The sequence below is a fragment of the Molossus molossus genome, unplaced genomic scaffold, assembly GCF_014108415.1.
Source record: "Molossus molossus isolate mMolMol1 unplaced genomic scaffold, mMolMol1.p scaffold_m16_p_1, whole genome shotgun sequence".
In the NCBI taxonomy this organism is placed as follows: Eukaryota; Metazoa; Chordata; class Mammalia; order Chiroptera; family Molossidae; genus Molossus; species Molossus molossus.
This window is the reverse complement of record NW_023425344.1, coordinates 186,520,145-186,544,331: the sequence shown is the minus strand read 5'-3', so window position 1 is coordinate 186,544,331 and position 24,187 is coordinate 186,520,145. Positions and strand designations below refer to the sequence as shown.

At 38.2% G+C, this 24,187-nt stretch overlaps 2 protein-coding genes across 5 annotated transcripts in view; one reads left to right on the top strand and one right to left on the bottom strand.

Moving 5' to 3' along the window:
- The window catches only part of MYEF2 (myelin expression factor 2), a 38,037-nt gene extending 33,542 nt beyond the window's left edge, over nucleotides 1-4,495 (top strand). The window contains exons 17-18 of one of the 3 annotated variants that reach the window (XM_036265758.1): nucleotides 812-987; nucleotides 4,040-4,495. In XM_036265758.1, the coding sequence (XP_036121651.1) occupies nucleotides 812-975 (164 nt within the window). In that variant the 3' untranslated portion in view covers nucleotides 976-987; nucleotides 4,040-4,495. Of the gene's footprint in view, nucleotides 1-811; nucleotides 2,101-4,039 lie in introns of those variants that run through there. The other 2 variants (XM_036265763.1, XM_036265751.1) reach the window with 2 other exon arrangements.
- Nucleotides 1,209-22,597, bottom strand: SLC24A5 (solute carrier family 24 member 5). Of its 2 annotated transcripts, XM_036265777.1 has the most exons (9): nucleotides 22,423-22,597; nucleotides 21,553-21,732; nucleotides 9,575-9,658; nucleotides 9,382-9,485; nucleotides 8,947-9,047; nucleotides 6,764-7,044; nucleotides 4,547-4,753; nucleotides 2,363-2,464; nucleotides 1,209-1,874 (listed from the first exon to the last, which is right to left on the bottom strand). In XM_036265777.1, the coding sequence occupies exons 1-9, from the start codon at nucleotides 22,541-22,543 to the stop codon at nucleotides 1,552-1,554; spliced, it is 1,503 nt and encodes a 500-aa protein (XP_036121670.1). In that variant the 5' UTR covers nucleotides 22,544-22,597; the 3' UTR covers nucleotides 1,209-1,551. The 2 variants fall into 2 exon arrangements, with proteins under 2 accessions (XP_036121670.1, XP_036121675.1); XM_036265782.1 differs by lacking the exon at nucleotides 21,553-21,732 and having other exon boundaries at nucleotides 1,512-1,874; nucleotides 22,423-22,575.
- Nucleotides 22,598-24,187: the final 1,590 nt, after the last annotated feature.

Sequence of the window (24,187 nt, the reverse complement as noted above, 5' to 3'; positions counted from 1 at the left end):
CCACTTCATATTTGATAAATGATAATTGATTTACTTCAAACACCAGTTTCTAGAGTCAGCAATGATAGTAAGTGTATATGGAATAATTATCTAGTTCTCCTCCTCTCTCGGGAAACTCCTTTGAGGTTCTTTGTGCTCTTACCACAACTGTTTTTACCTTTATTGATTTAAATCTTCAGTAGCTCTTCCATGCCTATTTCCACAACATATTTGGTGCCACTCTTACGCTTGGAGTTCAAATTGTGATACTGAATAAATGATTTTGGCACTGTGGTTGAAAAGCAGAATTAGTGGGGCCCTTCATGACCTGGTAAAAATTAAATTTCTGGGTAGTTGCTACTATTTTCAGGGATCAAGGCGTTGAAATGGAGGATAAAAGGGAAGAGAAAGGAGATTGGCCAGACAACAATAATTTTGTCTAAGAATAATTTTAAATTTGTAGTTTGTCATTGGGCGTGGTGAATTGGTGGCATCTTGTGCTAGCTTGCCTTATTGCTATAAAATTTACTTCAGAAACTAAGGACTTAACATAAAAAGTAAAATTTTTTTGTTTTAATACAATATTAAATCCTAAGCACATTTGTTTTGAGTCCAGTTTTGTATATTCTATCACTTTAATGAATTACATTATATTTCAAATATAAAATGATGTAAATAATGATTATGTATATTATTTTTAAATCATTAATGTTAATGTTTCTAGTCAGCTCACTGATATTCATTGGCCATGAGAAATTGCAAACCTGTGTAGTGAAATATGGAACCTATTTAAACTGGCTGGTAATTCTATAATCTTTTTTTTTTTTTACAGGTCATGTAATGTTTGCAGAAATTAAAATGGAGAATGGAAAGTCAAAAGGCTGCGGAACAGTCAGATTTGACTCCCCAGAATCAGCTGAAAAAGCCTGCAGAATAATGAATGGCATAAAAATCAGTGGCAGAGAAATTGATGTTCGCTTGGATCGTAATGCGTAATTTCAAACCACGGTTGGAACATTCTTACATCTGTTTTGCTGAATCTCCTAGTAAAAATCATTTTTTTAAGTATTATTGTATGCTTACAAAAGCTGTAAAAATGAACTTTTAGAACTCCCACCAGCTTTTAACAGTATAGTGTTAAATATACTGTGATTTTTGTTAATCTCAAGTTTGGGTTTTTAAAGACAGCAAGTCTGGTCATTCAGTTTAAATGAATGGTTATACTGTTTTTTAATGAAATAAGCCATTTCCATGTTATTTTCAGTACTTCATAGTGGGATTTGTTTGTTCAAGTTTCTCCAGCTTTTATCAACTTATTTATTGTAAGGTAAAACATAGATGGTTCTTTCAAAACTTCTGTTATCTGTATGTAATTGTTCTTGATAAGAAAGAACTCAGACAAATTAGGATATGATTTTGGTTGATTTTTAATTACTTTTTTTGATGATAAAGAATTACCGTAAGTTTTAGAGTCTAAAGTACAGGATATTTTTTATTTTACTTGAATGAAGAAATGGAATGTTTCTTCTCTGCCTCCCTGTCATTCACATTTTCCACCTATCACTATTAATATTAATCTCCACAGCCCCTTATTTTATTATTTCCAATAATACCAAGTTCATATAGAACTGAGAGTGTAGCAAGTCCCAAGTATAATAATAGGCAGGCTACTCCCAACTTTCTGTCTAGTTTCCAGCCATTAAAGTGAACTGCTAAAAAAAGAAAAATAGTTGAAATGTTGAGAGAGATGGTTACGTAAGTTAGTCCTCCGCTGTTCACTTCTATAGGAGCTGATGTATTTATAAATGCAGTTTTAATCAACCACGGAACACCTAGGCACAGCACATCGAACACGTTGGATCCCACGATGTTAGACATAGCCATATCTCCTTTGCCTGCAAGAAAAAGCATGTTGTTAAAATGTGCATACCAATACTGTATTTTATTAATAAGCTTCATAAGAAAAGACACTGGATACTTTTTTTTTGTTTGTTGGTTTTGGAAAATTGTATTAGAGCAAAAGTCTTACTGAATTTGTATTTTTAGTTTGGGGAAGTTAGTATTTAAAGTAGTAACATTTATTTATCTAATAATTATCTTTATTAAAGCATTTTTCAATAAGGTATGTAGATTACTGGTTGCTTTTCATTCTAATTTACCATGTTTACAAGTTAGTACACATTTCAGATTAATTTTATTTGGAAAATTAGGTTTAGTTAAATGAATCTGCTTGTTATTAAATAGTAAATCTTTTTTCTTAACTCTTTTTCTTCCCTTCAAAGTTTGTTACTGAGGAATAAATATTTTTAAAGGCACCTCTGCTTAGTGTAGTTCAGCCAGGCTTGAAGAGTGAGTATTGCAGCTCGAGGGACCTAATTCTTACCTTTTCTTGCAACCAGCACACTTGCAATTGTGTCTGGTATGCTTGTTCCTGCTGCTAATAAAGTAAGGCCCATTACTGTATCTGGAATTTCTAATGTTTCCCCTGTAATAAACATAGATATTATAAGTTACAAATCTTACAGATTCACTAACCATTCTCTGCAGATATTACAGATAAAAAGGCACATTTAGATTGCAGAGCCAATATGTATGTTAGATTACAGAGCCAATATGTATATACTTAGATTTTAGTTAGCAAAATATTTGAATAAGATTTGTAAACTGGGTAACATGGATAACATAGATTTTTTTTTTTAATCCTCACCAGAGGATATGTTTTTATTGATTTTAGAGAGAGGAACGAGGGGGAGAGAGAGAACATTGATGTGAGAGAGAAACATCAATTGGTGACCTCCCGTAAGTGCACCCACAACCTAAGTATGTGCCCTCACTGGAAATGGAACCTGTAACCTTTTGCTGTATGGGGTGATGCTCCAACCAACTGAGCTACTCTACCAGGGCAGTTAGGACAGATTTTTAAAGACATTTATTTACTAGACAAAATTCTACCAAGGAGTAATTCCCCTCCTTAATATTCTTACAGAAGTTTTGGATGTCATCACTGTTACATCACCAAGGCTGTTGCTTAATGTATACTAATAGATTGGTAATTTTTTTATTTTTAAAAATATTTTCTTGAAATGGTCATTGCTAAGCAGATTATAGCTATTTTTAAGTTGTCAATGTGTTAACATTGTATACATTTTCAAGTCCTACTTTAGTCAAATACCTTAATTTAGTGTTTTCTTTGAGAAAGTACCATAAATATGAGGAAAACAAAATAGGGTTCTTCTTGAGTCTTTCTAACATTATAGTCCCAATTTATTAATACTTCTGTTAAATTTGATGTCAGTTCAACATTTTTCAGAAACATATTCATTCTAGGAAACAGAACCAGTGGGAAATTAAAAAAAAAAAGTACATGTAACTGCTCTTCTAATGTTATAATTGAAAACTTGCTTTAGAATCATTCTTTCTTTCCTTCTTTTCAAGTATCAATTTAAACAAACTTTAAGTAGCTATTGATTGCATGCTTATATATATTGATATTGGAATTGTAATTGATTGTTAATTTTCTTTACTGGTTGGCCAGAGTTTGTATGTACATAAATAACACTAATATTTATCATCTTGGGGGGTGTTCTATGATCTGTTACTTGATTTTGCTCTTCTCATGTTTTCCTAATGTCAAATATGTTCTGGCTGAGAAAGTTTGGAGAGATTCACTATGCAAGCTAATTGGACTTTTTTATCTTCCTCATTAAAAATAGAAAAAAAATTCTGCTTTTTGCTAGCATACTGTTCTAAGTCACATATTAATTTGGAAAAAGTCAGAGATCAGCAAACTTTTTTGTAAAGGGCCAGACACTAATTATCTTAGTCATTGCAGGCTATAGTTTCTGTTGCAGTTATTCAGCTCTGCCAATGTAGTGCGAAAATATCTTTAGATAATATGTAAATAAGTGGACCTGGTTACCAGAAACAGGAGACCCAGTGATTTGGGCACACAGGAGGTAGTTTGCTCAACTCTGATACTAGTTCATTCAGGTAAACCTTTGGGGAAAAATTCCTGAGTTTTTTGTTCTATGCTTATATTCAGTTTTTCCCTCTGGACTAGGAATTCTGTGGGACTAGAACTGATTATGGCCAAGCAATAAGAGTTAAATCTTAATCATGAAGGTAATGGAAACCTAAAATGAAATTTTATTTTATATCCTTTTTACTCATTTCATAGTACATTTATATTGTCACATTAAAAGGTAAAATAAAATGTATTCCAGTTAAATAGTAAGCGCCCATTGTTTTCCCAAAACACTGGCATCTTGCTATATTTAATTATTAGTCTAATAGATATCCTGTGAATGTATTTCATTTATGAGATGGTCCCTTGACTTGTACCCCTGGACTATAACTGAGAATATAGTTGCTATGTAATATGCAACTCACAAAACCTGGATGATTGGTATAATAATATTTAGTTTTTTGGTAAATAGCATTATACTTTACTCTTTGCTGAAAAAGAAATTTACTTCTTAGCTAGACTACTTTTAGTGAATATATGGAGTTCTTATATGAAATTGATTATTTTCTTTTTAAATAGTGCTCTTGTACTTTAGATACATACCAGTTATTGTGACCATCCAAACCAGGATATATGTAAATGCAGATATCCATAGTGCCGACATGAAAAAGGTTATCACAAAATATTTTTTCCAAAACTTTCTTCTACAATCTGGTGTGGTTAGGAAAAGTAGTGTAATAATAGGAAGGGATAGTACCCAAAAAATTCTTTTTAAATCTGCTTCAGGCATGTTGAAAACACTTGGTGGATCTGTTGAGAAAAATTAAATGATTCTGAGTTTTCTTAAATGGGCAATTAAGTTTGAAATGTTCATATATTGAAATAAATCAGCTTTATCCATTTTTAAGAGGCTATTTAAAACATTTGAATACCTCATTACTGATATTTCTGGCAAAAAGAAACTAATTGAGATTTTAGGGCAGACTGTAAAATATGATACTCGGCGTTTCTTGATTTGGGGCCTTAAATCCACCAAAATGTCATTCACTAAATATGTTACAGATAATGTTTATGAAGTGTCTCTTGGTTTTCTAAAATGTGATGGTCCTTAGCAATTTTTCTTTTTTTTTTTTTGCATATGGGATTAACCTGGCTTTTACTGTAGTTATTTAGTCATCTCCACTTCCCAATATTGATGATGCCATAGCCTGCCCTATGTATCAGATAATGTATACTTAAGGATTATAAAATAGAGCATAATTTTTTTATTAAGTTGAATATTCTATTCTAATTCTCATTGTAAGTGATTTTGAGGGGCCTGTTTCATTGTTTTTGATTAATACATTCAGAATTCACCACAAATCTTAGAAAGAACCTTAAGAGGAACTAGTATAGGATCTACATATAATTTATAAAACTTGTATGTTTGTTTATTCAATTTGTTTTATGAAGTTGGAGAAAATAATATATTGGCTAAAATGGGAATTCATTTTGAAATTGTTTAAAATCTGTATGGCATTTGTAAAATAATGTACCCATATATTTGGTTAACTCACATTACAACTAATGCTAGTAAAATAACAAAAATTTTTACAAGCCTCAGTCAATGGGCCATTAAGTAATATTAGGTATAGTTTTAGTGTAAATAATAAAAATTGGACTGATTCTTTTGAGTTTCTTGTTATAAAATTTAACTTAGAGTTGTGTAACTCTTGTACCTGAAAGATTAGAAACTAATTTTTGTAAGATGGGGAAAAGTCTTGTTTTAATTTTTTTAGGTAGTAAATTAGAATAAATTTTCTTCCTAATATACTAAATTAAATTTAGAATCTGTTTTATACTACCATTTTATTAAGAAGTAACCCATAAATTTATATTTCTGGTCATAAATGAATTCAACTTTCTATTAAACATATTTACTCTTCAAATGACATATTTAAAATTCAACTGTTATCTTTTTCTCACCAGCTCTTTTCCCTAAATTTTTAGTTTTTGTAAGCGGTGTTCTATTTTTTTTAAGTCAGTTGTGATCAAAGCTTTAGAATTGTCTGCTCCCTTTTCTGGCCCCGTATAATCCTTTAATTGACTAGTCTTCATGATGCTTTCCCTGCATTGTCTCATGTCTGTTCTCTTCCATTCCCACTGTCTAGGCATCTGTTAAATGCATCAGCTGTTTAGTAGCCTCTAACAGACCTCTGTCTTTTATCCCATGTTTCAGTTCCAATAATTTCCTGCTCATAAACCTGCAAAGACTCTTACACAACATTTAAGTCTCTTCCTATCCTATTCCTTTCTCTCCACCTTTCCTCTGCCTTCTTACTGTGCACATTTCACACTCAGTTATACTAGTACTTGAACAAGTGTTTTGCACGTCTTATTTTCTTGGCTTCAATCCGTTGAATATACTTTTTTTCATACCTCTGTATCATTTGTCTAAATAAAAACTTCAGTAGCTGTTACTTATTGGTTATAAATCAGATTATCAGTTAAAATCTTAACCTATTCTATAAGGCTCAGTTCAAATGCTCCCTTGTCTGATAGTCTTTCCTATTTAACCGTTCTCATCAAATTTTAAATAATCTATCTCATTTAGTAAACACAATTACACTTAATTTCTTTTTCTATGTACGTAAACCTTCATATTTTAGTTGTTTTTTTCCTGCAGTATCGGATGCTTCGTAAGGATATGGACTGCCTCTTCAGCTCTGAATTTCCATTGTGTATTTTATATAATAAGTATATAGTACTTGCTGAATTGAAATGAGATTAGGTTTCACTGGTTGAATAGACTTTTAATAGTGGGCAGGATGTGATTATTACCTTCAGAAACCTGATTAAGACCATGCAAACTTATAGAAAGCTGGGAATAACCAGAATCCTCATGAAATATTCCACTGTCATTTCTTGATTGCCAACAGATGAATGGTTGACTTTCATCTTCCCATCCCATCAGTGGTGGTTCACTTCTCTCTTCCATAGCTTTGGCAAGACGGGTACAGCAGGGACTGCATTTCTTTATAATATATTGGTTAATTTTAATGTCAAAACACAGCACCAAAACATATAATCCATATATCAAAAGTAGTAAAGTTCCTTCATACCTATAAATAAATTAGAGAAATTTGTGTTTTCATAAAAAGTTATTTAAAAGTTAATAGCTTTTGAGCAGTATCTGCTTAATCTTTTTTTTTTTTTTTTGCATTTAACTTCAGATAGAGCAGGAGAGAGGGAGGAAGGAAGAGAGAGAGAGAAACATCGATGTGAGAGAGACACATTGGCTGCCACCCACGCGACCCCTGGGCCGGGGCCAAACTGCAACTGAGGTATGTGCCCTTAGCGGGAACCGAACCCAGGTCTCTCTGGTCCGCGGGCCAATACTCTATAACTGCTGAGCCAAACCAGCCAGGGCTCTGCTTAATTTTTAATGCAGCAATAGAACAGTCATATGTTTCCAGATATACTTTGATTTTGTACAGCATTATTATAAATGTAGTGATAGGAGCTTGACTCTGTCTTTTCTATATTTAAAAAAAAGAGGATTGGAAACTCATCTTCATTTATAGATTTCTTCACGATGGTAGGCATAAAAATACTTTGAAAATAATAATAGATTTTCAAAATTAAAATGAAACTAATGGATAGTAATGGGCATTCTTCATCTCAGTTCACTGACAGAATCCATTCCCCAAAATACGTAACTACAAAAGACTATAGCATGTGTTCTTTTCAGCTGTGTCTTCAAATTTTATAATGTAGGAATTTTGTGTAAAATATTCAGAATATGTTAGGCTTTGGCTGGGGCTTTTCAATTTCCTATACAGAGATTTTTATTTTATTTATTTTTTGTAAAATTAACAACTAAATTCACAAGAAAACAAGGCGATATTCTCAAACATAACATTATACCTTAGGCACTGAGAACTATTTTCCTCTACTGTGGTTTCCTATTTAAAGAATTGTGATTAACTAATACCATTACATTTACCTTTTATTTTATAGTGAGTGAATCTCTGCTACAGCTGGAAGCTCAGAGTTCTTGATTTCCCTAGTGGAGGGACACTCTCACAGTCATGGTCCCCTTGCAGACAGCTGCTGAGTCCCAGAAATATCCCGACCGTAAGCAACAGTTTTTCTTTGGGAGACAGACTAGAGTTCAGAATAATTCATTTGGAAATTTTACTCTGCTAGATTTGGATTTTGTTTTTTGATAGCAGGTATTCTGTAGCACTGCTAAATTGTACTTCACAGGGAAGTTATTTACATTGTTTTCTATTTTCCTGGTGTTCTCTGGCACTGTGCCAGGCACACAACTGTTTTACATTTCTTTGTCCCTTATGATGATGGTCAGCATAGTGATAAATGCCTAATAGATACCTGATGCATGTTAGCTGAAAAGTTATCTGTCCACTAAGTGACTCCCTTTTTTATTTTCTTGGAACTGCAAGACATGGGACTATAAATAACACAAACGATTTTTAACATTGAAACATAAATATTGATTCTTAGAGGAAGAAGGCTATAGTTCCTCTTCCTAAATGAACGTCAGAGAGAAAGTTGCAGGAATTCAAAGGGACGTTTACTTCCTCCATTACCATCTCTCTAATCTTATGACTATGAGCACTTTTAACTGGTCAAGTGAACAATAACCCAATAGATAAAAAAGTCAACTGTTAGATAAAAAAGTTAACTGTTAGGAGTTTTAATGGACAAAAAAAGTTGGGAGACTTTTGAACAGTCAGTGGGGAGAAGGAAGGATGGTAACATCCAGTGATTACTGAGACAGGAGACTGACAACTGATGTATTGCAGAGAAGGGAGAAAAATACAACCAGCGACTGATGAGCTTTAGCACAGAGACCTGGGGCAAAGTGTGCAGAAGTGGCAGATGTTTGAGAAGTGACTGCTCTAGCATTTCTGGGAGACAATGTTACTAAACCATTAGCATTTCATAAAATTTTCTCTGTAATTGTGTTCTACATAAGAAGAACATGATTTCAAGCTTACCAGTACACTTGGTTGTCAAATATTATGCCGAAAACTGCCACTACGCTAATCGCATATGCCGTGCAGTCTCTGAACAGGGGCCAGCATGACAGTGTTGAAACCTACAAAAGGATAATTTACTGTTTCCATTACACTGTAACTTCTTCAAGTACATGCTTAATGTAAAAAAATGGTTTGTATATTTGTAGCTAAATATTATCTTTTGCATATTGCCTAGAGAAAAAGGAACTTTAAGGAAAATTGTTTCTACACCTCTGATTTTCATAAATTTGACCAAGAGCTATTTGTGGGTTAACTTAAAATTGAATACATGTTGTTTTTCTACTGATTAATAAATTTGATTGAACACATTATTAATGCCTTGTTTGTTCTAGACTATAAACAATTTTTTAATTTGTCAAGACAATACATTTTGCTGAGTAAAGTTGCGCATACCACGTTAGATAGCAAGCCACAGGCTGCACAGATGCCAAGGAGATTATAAATTGCAGATCCGAGAATGGTGCTAATGCCAACATCTCCCTTTGTGATAAATACACCTGTGAGCAAGATAGTAGATAAGTTAGTGTTGATTTGAAATAGATAAAATCACATGGGGTTAGCAAAAAATATAAGGTGCAATATTTACCTAGGAAAGCAGTAACTAATTCAGGAGCTGAACTACCGGCTGCCATAAAAGTTGCACCTGCAACATCCTGAGACAATCCAAGGGCTGAAGACAAATGAGATTATGTTATGCCCAGTAAAGTGACAAATGAGAGTATGTCTTTATAACTAAATGCAATAGATACTCTAAACTACAGCTTCACAGAAGAACACCAATATTGACTTCAACTGGAAAAGTAAAATGTGCAGGTTAAGAAATAGAGGAATCCAGTGTCTTGCTTTTTAATATTTAAAAAATTTTTTTTATTGATTTTAGAGAGAGAGAGGGAGGAAGAGAAACATTGATCAGCTGTCTTGCACACCCCCTACTGGGGATTGAGCCCACAACCCAGGCATGTGCCCTGACCAGGAATTCTTAGTGTATGGGATGACGCTCAACCAACTGAACCACACTGGCAGGGCAAGTGTCTTGCTTTCTTTAAAGCTTCTGTAGAAAGGGAGATGAGGCCAAAAGTATATTGAAACTATGCTGCAACTCAGTGTTCTGAGTGCAAAGATGGATTTTTGGGACCAAGAAAAGAAAGGTATATGTGTAGTAGCATGGCTTAAAAACTCAATGCTCTAATAGGAGCTGAGATAATTATGGTAATTCAGGAACCCTAATCCAACTTGAAAGAGGAGAAAAAGTGAATATTGGTAGTCTTTAAAATCTATAAGTGAAGCTGAATTAAGAAGTGCTTTCACAAATTGGCAATTTCAACCTTGTCTAAATACAAATGATGAAATTAGTTAACAAAAATTGACCTATTGCACAATAACACTATTAATGTCAAACATGGAACCATGGGAACAGCTCCAGAGTAGGAAATAAAGGAAAATATTCTTCAGATTGTGTGTATTCCCTATGTTTACAAGCATGCAAACCCATTATCCTCAATGATTGATAGGATGAGAGTCTTAAAGTTTTGCTCCTTCGCCCTGGCCAGTTTGGCTCAGCGGTTAGAGCTTCAGCCTGCGGACCAGAGGGCATGTACCACTAAGGGCATGTACCTTGGTTGCAGTTTGTCCCCGACCCCGGTTGGGGTCATGTGGGTGACAATCACTTGATATGTCTCTCTTGCATCAATGTTTCTCTCACCTTTTCCTTCTCTCCCTCCTGCTCTATCTGAAGATGAATGCAAAAATATCCTCAGGTGAGGTTAAAAAAAAAAAAAGTTTTGCTCCTTCGATTTTAGAGCTTAGGAACCTACTCTGATAAGTAAAGAGAAAGCCATGTTGAAGAAACCACTTTGCTTTAGGAAGGCTGAGACAAGGTTGCATCAAGTCTCCAATCAGGCTTTATTGGTGGAATAAAAAATAGCTGATAGCATTTTTTATTCTATCATGCTGCGGGTTATTTACCCTAGGTCACAAAATTAGGACTAAAATTTAGGTTTCTAAGGCTCTTGATAGCAATCCTTTGTTGATGTTTATTGTTTATTATACCTATTGATTCTTGACACTCCAGTCTTTCTGGGACCCTCAAATACTGGTGTGCTTGGTTGAGTCACCTGTGGTCATTATTTCCTTATTCTTGCCTGTAGGGATCATTCACGTGTTGCTCATTCTCAGGTCCACTGCATATTCTATCTCTCTGCTGGGACATCTGCCTTTGACTTTACTGATTTTTTTTTTATTCCTTTTTTTTTTTTATCCTCACCTGAGGACATTTTTCCATTTGTTGTTCAGATAGAGTAGGAGGAAGGGAGAGAGAAACATCGACATGAAAGGGACACATCGAGTGGCTTCCACCCGCACGACCAACCAGGGCCGGGGACAAACTGCAACCGAGGTACGTGCCCTTAGCGGGAACTGAACCTGGGTCTCTCTGGGCCGCAGGCTGACGCTCTTAACCGCTGAACCAAATCAGCCAGGGCTGATTTTTTTATTCCTTGATGTGGCAGATTGTATTTTACAAAAATGGCTACAATATTCCTGTCCACATGATTTCCCAGAATCTTTTCATCCTATTATTTTTAAAGGGGGTGGAGTTTATATTATGTCTCCTCCTGGACCTGGGTAAGCCTTTGTTACTCTCACTTTGACTGAGAGAGTGTGGCGGAGCCATAATATTTGCCAGACTAGGACATAAAAGGTGATAAACCTTCCCATGTTCTCTTAAGGACATTTGTTTTAGAGCCATAAGTCACTACATTAAAAGTGTGGCTCAGTTGCTTGAGTGTGTCCCATGCACTGAGAGGTCCCAGGTTTGATTCCTGGTCAAGAGCACATGCCCTGGTTGTAGGCCCCATCCTCAGTGGGGGACATGTAGAAGGCAGCCAATCATCCATGTTATTCTCCCTCTCTCCCTCACTAAAAAATTAATAAAAAAGTAAAATCTGGCTACCTTGAAACTCCCATTACTGGAGAGACCTCATGAAGAGCCCATATTGAAATAGAGATGCTTGAGGAATCCCTGCTGTTTTGAATCTCCCCATCCCAGGCACCAGCCCATCCCAGGCACCAGCCATTTGAGGGAGGGGACTTTCAGATGATCCCAGCCTCCTTGCCCTGAGCAAGAACCACCTAGCTGAGCCCAGTTTTGGGGTGATTTGTTAAGCAGGAGTCCCAGGCTATTGTTCATTGACTTGTTGCGTTTACCTACTGTGCCAGATGCCTTTTCATGTGCGGGGAATATGGTCGTAACAAAGCACGTGTTTCTGCTCCTGTGAGCTTCAATTCTAGTGAGGACACAGCAAAGAACAAAGCACGGAGCAGGGACAAATGTCACGACGGAAAGATTGCAGTTTTAGATTGAGCTACCAGAAAGGACTTCACTGAGGCAGTGGTAACTTACAGACTTCAGAGGGTGGGAGCTAAGCACACGCGCCTGCGGGAAGTATTCCAGGCAGCAGCCGGAGTGCAAAGGTTGAGCTGGGAGCTTGCCCGTGTGTTCAAGAAGCAGAAGGCCAGCGTGTCGGCATTGAGTGTGTGAAGGGAGAGCGGTAGACGGTAAGGTCAAAGGTAACAGGTAGCCGGATCACGTAAGGATAAGGACTTTTGTTTTTTCTGAAAGATATGGGAAGTGCTTGGAAAGCCATCCACGTACTGCCTGCTGACGATACCAGCATCAGTCATTTTTCTTGTAAATCCCTGTGAGGTTATTTGGTCTCAGAGGCCCAACAAGCTCCAGTCTGAGCTGTTTGGCCACCTGCTCAGCCTTGTGAAAAGTCCTCTCAGGGTAGTTTGGATGTTCCAATCCAGGCCCTCTACCCTATTCCTCACTATTGTCTTTGGTCATGTCGCTTGATGAACCTCGACCTACAGTGACGAATGCAGGGAGAGAAGTAATGATTAATGAAAGCTATAGTTCATGGTATTTCTTTTACTGCCTAGAGTGAGATATGTGTATATATATCACTTTATATAATATATAACAATTATAATATATAATATATATAATTTATATGTATATATGCATACCCTTATTACAACTCTGTGATGTGTATAGTAAGATCAATTGGCCATGAAACAAAACAGAACAAGATAAAGCATACTGCTCTGTGATTAACTCTTTTTCATTTTAATTGTGAAGTAGATAATATCTTACATTGATGGTATGCAATTCACTCTCACATACATAATTTATTAATCTCAACTACCTTCAAATATGAGTGGTGGTATTTTCATTTCACAGATAAGAAACAGGTCCAGGAGGTTAAGTAACTCAAAGTTAGGTGTATAGTAAGGATCTTAAATGTGAGAAGTTACTACATAAACCCCAGGTATAGGTTCTACGTCCAGTGCTATTTCAATTTTGTGACAAAAACCCAATGTAAGAATGGCAGTCAGGCTATAACTCAATTATAATGCAACTGAGTTATTTTCTTCTCTGCCTCGTGGCACTGGCCTATAACTGCCCCCAATTTATTCCTTCCTTCCAGGGAATAACAGTTACTGGGAGTCAGAGGTACTTAGGAAGTTTTCTAGCTTATTCCGGAGAATGTAGAAATTTAGTAATATTGGGTATTATCATGAATTCTCAAATCAAATCAGGGCTAGATAAAAAGAATCAGATGCTTTATCTTGAAGCTACTGTCCACACTTGGTACAACTGAAGAGGTGAGGACCAATCCTCATTGAGCTGAAGAGTGCTACATCAGAAATCCATTCTCCAGCGTGACCTATCGGACTGTCGCAAGGTAGGGACACAGGTAGCCCTTTCGAACACTTTCTCTCAAAAGGCAGTAACAACACCATGTGTTGCTCTTCAGGGGGCTTGTGTCGATGGATGTGTAAAACTTCAAAGATATTTTAACAAGTTAGATCTTAAGGTTCTAAGCATATTTTGTAAGGATGGTTCATACATCCGAACTTTAGACTGGCTTTATGTTCTCCGACTTTGGGATGGCATATCTCTCGCCTACAGTTTATTATTAAAGATAAATTCTTTGGGTACCCCTCCCCCGAGCTATTCCTTTCTTTTCTCTCTATTACTTTTAAGGAATAATCACATTTTCCTCCAGGATGTAGTAGAAATATTTAAGGTGAGTTTGCTTTAAGAGTTTATATATCACACTGTTTAAATAAAGTGAAACTTTATGATAAAGAACTGATTACTAAAACTCATCAGACGTTTTCTTAAGTGTGTTATCTTCTAGGATGCCACGATGGGACGTTTATAACAGTTTTTGAAAGTCCACGTCAGGAAATACAGTAGGAAGCGTTTTAAACTGAAGTGGGAGCTGGAGTCTGGCCCTGCCATAAGTACCTTATTTGAGATTGCAGACAAGTCGTTCACACAAGGCTTGTATTTTGCCATCTGTGAACTGGGCGGTTGGACCACACAATCTTTAAGGTATTGTCTAATTTTATCAATTTTTACTCAAAATGCAGAGCATGAATTCTGTCTTCAACTTTGTACCACGTTTTATGTTAAATAAATTTCATAATTTAAAAATCCCTATATTATAGAAAATTTAGAAGATGGAGGAAAATAGAGGAAATAGTTACACTCTTACAATGCTAAGGGCCGCTAGCATTTTAATGTAGTTCCAGTTCTTTTCACATTTTAATGGAGTTACAACTTGAGGCTATATGCAATTTGGTATCCTCTGGCAGCATTTTAAAAAGTCCTCAGTGATAGCACATTTTTATGCTTTGTGAATGAATTTGAGTTTTGAAGCAATCAAAAGTCATTCAGACCCAACTCCAGTGACTAGAGTGGGTAGTCATGCTGACTGATTCTATTTAGGGTCCAAAATGAAGTGTGAGAGCAAACCAAAGTCTCTCATGGTTTGCGAAGCTCGTCTTGACATTCATTTCAAATACTTTTCTAGAAATATTTTGAGTAAAGTTAGCCCCATTGGAATCAATGCCTGCCTCTCAGTGTACAACTGCACGGATGTGTGTGAGGTTCTTAAGAAATAAGAACATTTCCAGCACTTGAGAGTTACCACCTTATATTTTGTCAGAGCTGTGATGGAATGAGTTCTGTAAGCCTGTACAAGGGTTGTCAATGCCCGATTCCACCGAAAAGGGCTCTCCTCACCCCCAGTCTCACAGCTGTAAAAATACAGTGAATGTCCACTGCCCTAAGCCTATTATATACAGCACATGCAAGACATTTTATCCCCAAACATTATCTGCCCAAGGTCACATAGTATTGTAGAGATGGGTGGGCACATAGATCATTTTTACTTTAAAAAACTGCTCTTTTGGTCATCCATGTCGATAAAGTGAAGAGATATTATTATTATTATTATCATTATTATTATTAAAAGGTCTGAGCTGGCGGGAGGTCACATCCACAACGCAAGGCCAGTGTAGAGCCAGATGGCTTTATTGCACACGCCTGGGTGCAGGCAGGCCGACTCCTTAAGAGTCCAGCTTCGAAATCTCTTTGTTCTCTGGGTTTTATAGGCCCAAACTACAGAAACTCAGAAACACTACATTCAAAACTAAAAAAATCTACATTCTCTTGGCACCACGGAGTTGGTGTCAGGGCTGATACAAATGTCCTCAGAGGTAAGGAGTCTGCTCCAGCCGAGGTCTGGGCCATCATCAATCTCCTCCAAGTTTCCCAGGGCCATCATTAACTCCTTATCTTTATGGTTCCTCTGGGTGTCAGTCCCAGGTTTTTTAGAAAACTGCTCGGGTATCAGAATGGACTTTAATTTTGTTAAAACATTATTAACCCTTTCAATTATTATTACTGCCTGTTCCTGCATTAGTATCTTGGCAATATCCTAACAACTTGGCACTTATTTAGATCCACACACCTGGGGCAGATGTAGCTACAATCCAAGGGGACCACAATTTAGATCAGAGAGAGAAGAAAAACAAGAGGATGAAAATGCTCTTAGGAGGATGAGTGCCCGTGTGGCAAGGAGGAAGCACTATTCCTAGGCTCTTTGTTCTCTGGGAAGGCTTTGCCTCTGTAAATTTCACGAGGATTAAGGGAATCGAACACTGAAACTGTAGACTGTCCAAATGTCATACGCACAGAATTACTTTGACCCCCTTTCAATTTTATCAACTTAGAACCAAATCTACCTGGAATTAAAACTTGCATTCCTTTCTTATTGTCTATTTCTGAAACACAAAGTGGAGCATGGGCAAATATTAGCTCAAAGCAGAGTGAATAAAAATAACTTTTTAAATAAAAAAGTAAATATTTCATTTCATTATATCTCCATACCTTATTACGATCGTTTTCACTTAAGACCTGTTATACATCAAAGGACCAACATGGGGGAGGGATTATAATTTCTAATTGAATAGTATGTTCGTGTGACATTTAAAATGAAAAAATTCATAGCTAGCTCAGTGTGCACTTTGGGCTACATCAAGTGAACAGTCTTAAGGGGTTCTCAGTTTTCTGTGTACATAGTTTGGAAAAGGTTAAAAACCAAACAAGCTACTCTGAACAGTGGTTAAATAATTATAGGAGAATTTATTTATCCCCATTACATATAAAAATATTGAAAAAGGATTTGTTTTGGCTTTCTACTGAGCTTTTGTGTTTCTAAAAATGAACTGAGAGATAATAGTCCTATAAGTAAATGTAGTTTATATCTTTAATTTAATTTATACTTAAATTACGTACACTTTAAAATATTCTTTAAACAATGAAAGACTGCTAAAGATGGAATAAAATGGTATGGATTTTAACATGAAAGAAATAAAAGGAACTCTAAGACAATATTCTAGAGGTGCTTAAGGTATCATTTAAAGTTGCCAAAAGGGTTATTAGATGAAAGAAAAGAATAGATTTCATAAACTCACGTCCTACCTTGTGATGTAGTACTTGCGTTTACTTGCTTTCCAAGCTGTAGCAGGTGCACCCTAGATTTGGTATATGCCTCAGACATACTGCTAGTGATTTGATCGCTCCCCTTCTTCACTTCTTATGTATTTGGCAACACAGCTCCGTGAATGGAGAGCTCCAGCCGCTCTCGCTGCACAGCTGAGACAGCTCGGGCAGAGAGACTTTCAGCACTTTGCCCAAAGTCGGATCTAGTAAATGGTGGGGCTGTGATTTGAACCTAGGCTGTGTCAGGCTCCAGGGTGGACCCTTCAGCCATCTCACGAGAGCCTAGAATGGCATTCTCCCCTCCAGCCCTCCGAGATCCTCAGCATGGTCAGAGACCATCCAGCAAGGATGTCAGCGGCAGAACAAAGTGGACGGAGCCCCAAGCAAGCAGTGCCAGATACGACTACAAGGGAATGGGACTGACCTCACAGCCCGGGCATGAGAATGTAGACCAAGCTTCCTAAGTCAGGCTCACATGAATGACCAGAGACCACGAGGCTCCCCTTGCTTCCTGGTTGTCATTTGGAATCCTCTGTTTCTGTCTTTATGTCTCCCTCTCTCTCTCTCTCTCTCTCTCTCTCTCTCTCACACACACACACACACACACACACGAGTGTGCACCCGCGTACTGTCTAGAGCAGCACAGCTGATGGGAATGAGGGTGCTCTCCGTTGTTTCTTTCCTCACCCCATTACCCTTAGCTCGAATTGTCTCAGATATTATCCCCCCTCTGCTGACATCTTTTAACCCCGTACCTGAATCCCCAACCTGTTTACCCCTCTAATAATGTGGATTAATGTCACTTCAGCCCTGTGTGGTCAAAGACGCATCGCTAGCCCATGTCGAACCTACGTGGGAAGAAGCAGACAGGGAGGGAGGGAGGGCAGCGATAGCGTTTCTCACACTGGGTGTGCCCGGGAGGGGGCCAGCAGTGTCTCAGGCTGCCTAGTGGTATACGCATGCGCTCCAGTGTTGAGTTGAGGAGGAGAAGTTGTGTGGCTTTTATGATTACGAGCAGAACAAGGAGAAGGGAAAGATCTTTGCCGGAAGCCTCAGGCAGTGGCAGCTCTAGGGGACATGGCAAGGCCAACATGTACAGCCACAGACGAAGAGCACTTGCTCGCCTGAGCAGGGCAGGGTGTCAGCAAGAGGCTCTGCCCTCCCCTCCTCCGAGCCCTGCACGGAGATTCCGTTCCTGAGCCTCCTCTAGTCTTCACCTTGCTGAAGCTCCTGCTGGCCAGACGCACGCTGCTGGTGACTTGGGCGGGGCGGGCGGGCAGAATGGGGCTGGGGTGGGCCAGGGCCTGCCGATCCTACCATTGGATTCGAGGTTGGGACTCAGAACGTGTACCCCACAGAGAGTCATCTCATCATACAGGATCATTTGCTTCCATAGAGCTATACTATGATCCCATGTATAGGCCTACAAAATATATAGGTCTCAGCGTTTAATTATTGTGGGTAAATGTTCACAACATTAGTGTGCAACCCCCAGTAGATTGCCAAAAGTCTAAGCTGATTTTTTTAAGTGAATTCTTCTTACTTGTAGTATACTTTCTCCATCATTTCAGTGGGTATTTGATGAGGTTTGTGGCGGGTCAAAATTTTCAGTGCCATTGGGAGAGGAACATCTTTTAAGATTGCTCATGTAGAACAGTTCTGCTGAAACAACCGTGTTAAGCAGCTAATATCAAACAAGGACGTTAAAACCGTATCATATGGCGATCGAGAACATGCTTGGGTTTTGGCATGAGAGAGGCCAGGGCTTTGCAGTATGGATACTGACTGTATAGTCTTGAGAAATTGCATATCTTCTCAGCCTCGTTTTTCTCTTCAGTAAAAGCAGCCTAATAGTTCCAACTTCGTAGGGCTTTGTGAAGACTAAATGAAACCATATATATTTAATTTAGAACCATGCTTTGTCTTCTATCATTGTTTTTATGATAACTAACTAACTAATAAAGAAATAACACTCCATGACTTTGTGAAATGCTTCAGTAAACTGTTTTGAGGGTGGTGTTTATCAGCTGACAGGGTGGGTGGAACTACTGTAACTCAGTGCTCACCACAGAACTGTGGGGGAACAGAACGCATCTGCAGACTGTTCCGTGGATGTACACAACTTCCAGGGAGGTTGCTTTTTATTGCTCTGTCCTAATTTGGAGGAGACCATGCTAGATCTTGAAAAGAGAAATGACAGAATTAATTTAAACACGAACTGGGCTAGCGCTATTTCTGCCTCATTTTGCTGCCAGTGTTTTCAGTACTCCAGCCCAAGGTCCGCTGTCAGCTGCGGAGGAAGATTGGGCAGTGGCGTGGTGTCCATCAGCCACACGTCCGTGTAACTGCTGTGTTCGGTTTCAGTACAGAGAGCAGTGCACTTGAGAAGCATGTGTTGTTGCTGATGTTTCAGGGTAATTCCACTCGTGGCATGATGGAAGTGATTGTTAGATAGTCTGTGAAGTCACTTAATGAAGACTGTTTTGAAGTAGCAATCTAAACTTGAATACGGTAGTATCTTTCTGCAGGGCCAGTAAACTTATTTATTGACTACCCTGAAGACAGTTTTTTATGGATTTATTCTTTCAGTGAAGTCATTGTTTGGAAATGTGAGAGCCAGAATTTTGTAAAAGTCATTATTTTACTTTCCAGAAAGAGTAGGATTCTAGGTGGGATATAGTACCTTGAATTTTAAGTTTCTTACACTTATATATAATTAACATTATCTATTTAGTTTTTCTATTTGAAAGTACGATTCTTCCCACAAGGATGAACAGATAGAATATTGCAACAGAGTTGAGAGTATAGAAAGAGACCCACATATATATAAGAAATTAGTATATGATGACTGATCAACTTTTGAAAAAAATAGCATTGTATCTTGCTATAGCAAGACAAATCCGTAGGGGGAAGAAATAAATGTAAAAAACCATAAGTAAAATAAAATATAAAAATTTTTTTGACCTAGGGATAAAAATGTATAAAGCCAAAAGGAGAATCATAAACTATTTCTAAATTTACATAAAATATGTAAAATTTCAATGTGATAAACATACAAAATACAAATGCAAACAACAAAACATGAAAAAGCACATGATATAAAAATTACATTAGAAAAAAGGTTAATGTCCTTATAGTAAAAAAAAAATCTTGGAAATCAGTAAGACAAAGACAAAGGATCTCTTCCCACCCCCATTAGAACATGAGCAATAAAACACACACCAAAAACAAATTTCAATAAAATTGTAAAATGTTAACCTCACAAATAAGATATAAGATAAATACAAATTTTATACAATAAAGTTTCATTTTCAAAGCAATTAACAGAGACATTTAAAATGATATTACTCATGATTTTCTGGCATGGAAGCTACCACACACTCTGATGTTTAAGTTCGCACACTCTTCGTGAAATGCTCTTGGCAATATGTACGATAGAGCTTAAAATATGCACCGTGCTGCAGCTTCATCAGGAAATGATCAGAGAAGTTTGCAGAGATTTTGTACAAACGGGCATACCATTATTTGGAACAACAACAAAAAAATCAAATGTCTTCTGAATTTTAAAAATTAATTTTAAAAATTATAAATTTCTACATGGTGCCTACTATACATAAAAAGCAGTTTTAGGTGCTCAGATCACATACAGAGTCCTAAAGTATCATGCTACCAGTGGGGGAGAGGGAAGAGGGACATCTGTGATACTTTCAACAATAAAGATAAATTTAAAAAGTAAAATTAAAAAATGAACTAAAAAAAATCATCCTTTTGAAGAGCATTTAATAAATGGGAAAATGTACACAACAGTATATGACAAAAAGGAAAAGACCTTAAACTACGTCTTTGGCAAGATCCAAAAGACGGAAAGGAAACACCTCGAGTGGTAACTGTGGGGATATCTGGGTGATGGAAATGTAGATGATTTTATTTTTTCCCCCTCTGTTTTTTCTTGTATTCCATCAATCCCAGTAAAAACACTATGTTAAAGTAATTTACTTTCTATTAAAAGAAAAACAATATCAATGTAGAACAATGTCAGTGTAAAAATGTATTTACATCTACTTAAGTTAATAATTAGAATAAACTTATGCTGACCTAGTCTATAATTATTTTTTTTGTTTAATAAATATGTGTTGAGTGTCCCCACTATCTCCAGGTCTTGTTTTAGGTCCTAAGGATGCTGCTATATTGTAGTGAACAAGAGAGAAAAACAGGCGCCTTGTGTTTCAGCGGAGGTGGGGGCGGTTTTGCGCATGCTTTTCCCCTCTGTGCAGAAATGCTAGCTGTTTGGGTGGGGGGGATGCTGTTTCCATCCAATAGGTAACCTAGCCCTTAACTCTGACTTTCTCTGAAGTGAGCATGCTCAAATAATTAAACTAACCAAGTAGGAGACAGACTGGGAATGCTGGCATTTCTGCTTCTCTGACATAAAACATCACTGATACCATGATTTTAGGGACCAGGGCACCAATGAAAAGTCTGTCTCAGAATTCTGGGTGCTGTCCATGACTGACAGGAGACAACCAATGGGCTTAAACTGGTAGATGTTAATTTCAGATACCAGTAACAAAGCTTAATTACGAACAGCGACATTCTGCAACCGGGTGAGAGAGACAGAGTTGTTGCTAAGCTATTTCAAAAACAGCCCTATGGGTGCGTGGCACAACTATTCTGGAAGGTCACAGGGGAGATTTCCAGCCACTTACATTCACTGATGATTTCCAAGGAGGGTAGGAAGTACTCATCACAGACAATAGACAGGGCCAGGAACATGTAAAGGATAATTAGGATGTAGATTACGATGCCTCCATCTGCACGCTCCTGTTTTGTGAAAAACCCTTCGGGAAACTCCGATGATGGAGAAATAACACATTGGGTGCTATTTCCTGGTAAGGAAAAGGAGGTGAAAGTTTGAAGGGGGTTGGAGACACATCTCAAGCCCACAAAGGGAAATTGCTTAAGAAAAATGTAAAGTGTGCAGTTTTGGGGTGGAATTTTAAGAATCCCGGTGAAAATGTATGTGAATATGATGTAGTTGTAGATCCTCCAAAAGAAAACTAGTCTTTGAGACCCAAAAGAGATGCTTTAATGAAGTGAGCTGATCGTGAGCGAATTAAAAAGAGGAAATCATGAAATCACGCTTCCTCTCCTGCTTCATTTCTAAGAGGGAATTCGGGACCCTCTTCCTCAAGTAGAAACTGTATCTCTGATTGTAACGATGTCTAATATCTGTACAATTTTGTTTCCCATTTCAGAGCCCGAGTTGTCCACAGGACTGCAGAAAAGCACCCACGGTGGGCAGAGTGGATTTCTAGGATGAAAGATTTTTTTTTAATGATGAAGTTTCCAACCATAAAAACAGGAGGCTCTCCTGCTTCGTGAGGTCTGTGAGTTATTTCAGTGCTATCTTTGAGGCCTTATTTGAGGGATCAGAGGTGTTTCATATTCTTCCAAATGCTAAAATAAGAGCTAGTACAGGAGGAAGCATAAGCAAAAGGGTCAGGTGAGCATTTCCCCCTTGTCCCTTCATCTGCAGGCAGCAGCAGCAGGGGTAGCTGACCCCGGGGTCCACCTACCTGTAGCCCTTGGGAGACGCTGGGGCAGGGAGGCTCCTGGGAGAGGCAGGTGTGCAGTAGTGCAGAGGATGCCGAGGAGCAGGGCCCTTCTGGTCCATCGCAGACCCCCTTTTGTCTGCATTTCTGCTGGCTCTCACTGCGGTGTGCAGCTTGCGGAAGAGAAGAAAGGAGGGTTAATCTGGATCATGTGAGGAGTCTCCTTCCTGCCCAGTGCCCTGCCCAGGGCAACATTGCAGCCGGGCCAGTGCAGGAGGGAGGGTGACTGGAGCCAGCCACGCCTCTGCTCAGGACCCCCAAGCCCCAGGGAGGCTGGAGGAGGAAGAAAGGCGAGCAGACAATGTGCATCTACAACTGCTCTGGGCCCGCAGTCCCTGAGGGCAGACCCTGGAGGCTCGCACGTGGTGGGGTTGTTTAATTTCATGTCTTTATGCTGCCTCTGCTGTCCTCCTTCCCTAGATCTGTGAGAATCCGAGCGTTGCCACTGCTTCCACTTCTCTCCAGCCCTGGCTTCTGGGAATTGCTGGGGCTGCTGTACACGTATTCTCTGGCTAGCTTGGCGTCTTTGTATATTTCTGTTTTTGCCATTCATCCTTATCTCCAATTTGGGCTAGAAGAAGGAGGGTGACTTAGGAGGCTCCTGCAATTATCTGGCGGAGGAGTGGTGCTGGCTTGAACCAAAGCAGTGGCAATGGGGATGGCGGAATCGACAGCTCGAGAACTATTACGGAGACAGCGGATGCTCCTTGGTCATTGATTAGCTGTGCGCTCTGCCAGAAGCTGTTATCTAAAATGCACCTTGGACAAGGCAGGGAGTGTTCACATATAGATCACTGTCTCTCCTGCCCTAACCTTTACTGGGCTTGCCAAGGTGCTACGAACTGGTGGCACCTATCATAGGCCCTGCAGCCAGGCCACTTGGCTTGAGTCCTAGCACTGCTACTTACTTAGCTATCTGACCTTGGGCAGGTTATTTCACCTCTGCTGCTCAGTTCCACTATCTGTAAAATGGGAATGTTTTAGCAGCACCTCTATTTGGGTTGTGGTGAGGATTGCATAAATGAATGCATGTCATTTGCTTGGAACAGCCTCTTCCACGCGGTCAATGTTCTGTCTCTATCATTGATCTTTTTATTATTATTATTATCATCATTTTAGTCTTGATTGAGATAGAAACTTCTTGGCCTTAAAGGAATTTTATAGCTTTGCAGCTCTCATAGTTTCTTTGCTTTGCAGAAAAAGGATATGCTTGCTAACTTTTCGATTTAGAAACTAAGTTTTTCTGGAAAAGGGTTGCTTTTAAATATTTGTGATCTTGGGTTGGTAAAAATTCTCAAACTTCCTTTAGTTCTGCTGGGAATTGGTACCTACTATAAACCTCTCTGAAACTGTCATTTCAAGGAACTGGCTATTCAGATTGTGGTGTGGTTGTGAGCTGGGTGGTGAGTCACTGAGTGTAGCCTAGTATCAGCGGATTCTCAGCAAGCGAGTTCCTGTTGCCCGTACCACAGGAGGAGACGCCCCGGACCACCCGACCACGGCCTCAGGACCAGCGGTGCCAAGACCAGGGGAAGAGGCTTTTGTACTGAGTAGAAGTGTTTCACGAGCCTTTCTTCTCCAAAATGCACTAGTTCATCCCATTAACAAAACTAAACATTATAAACAAACCAAATAGCACAAAAACTCAAACCATCGTGAATACTTCCAATGCATGGTGTTAATCCAGGAAACAGAGGAAGTATCTAAAGATATAAGCCAATTACAATGG

Coding starts and splice junctions, on each gene's coding strand:
- SLC24A5 (XM_036265777.1), bottom strand. CDS start 22,543: ATGCAGACAAAAGGGGGTCTGCGATGGACCAGAAGGGCCCTGCTCCTC. Junction 9,659..21,552: donor CTTGGAAATCATCAGTGAAT/GTAAGTGGCTGG, acceptor ATTTGTCTTCAG/CCCTTGGATTGTCTCAGGAT. Junction 2,465..4,546: donor TTGGATGGTCACAATAACTG/GTATGTATCTAA, acceptor TGTTTATTACAG/GGGAAACATTAGAAATTCCA.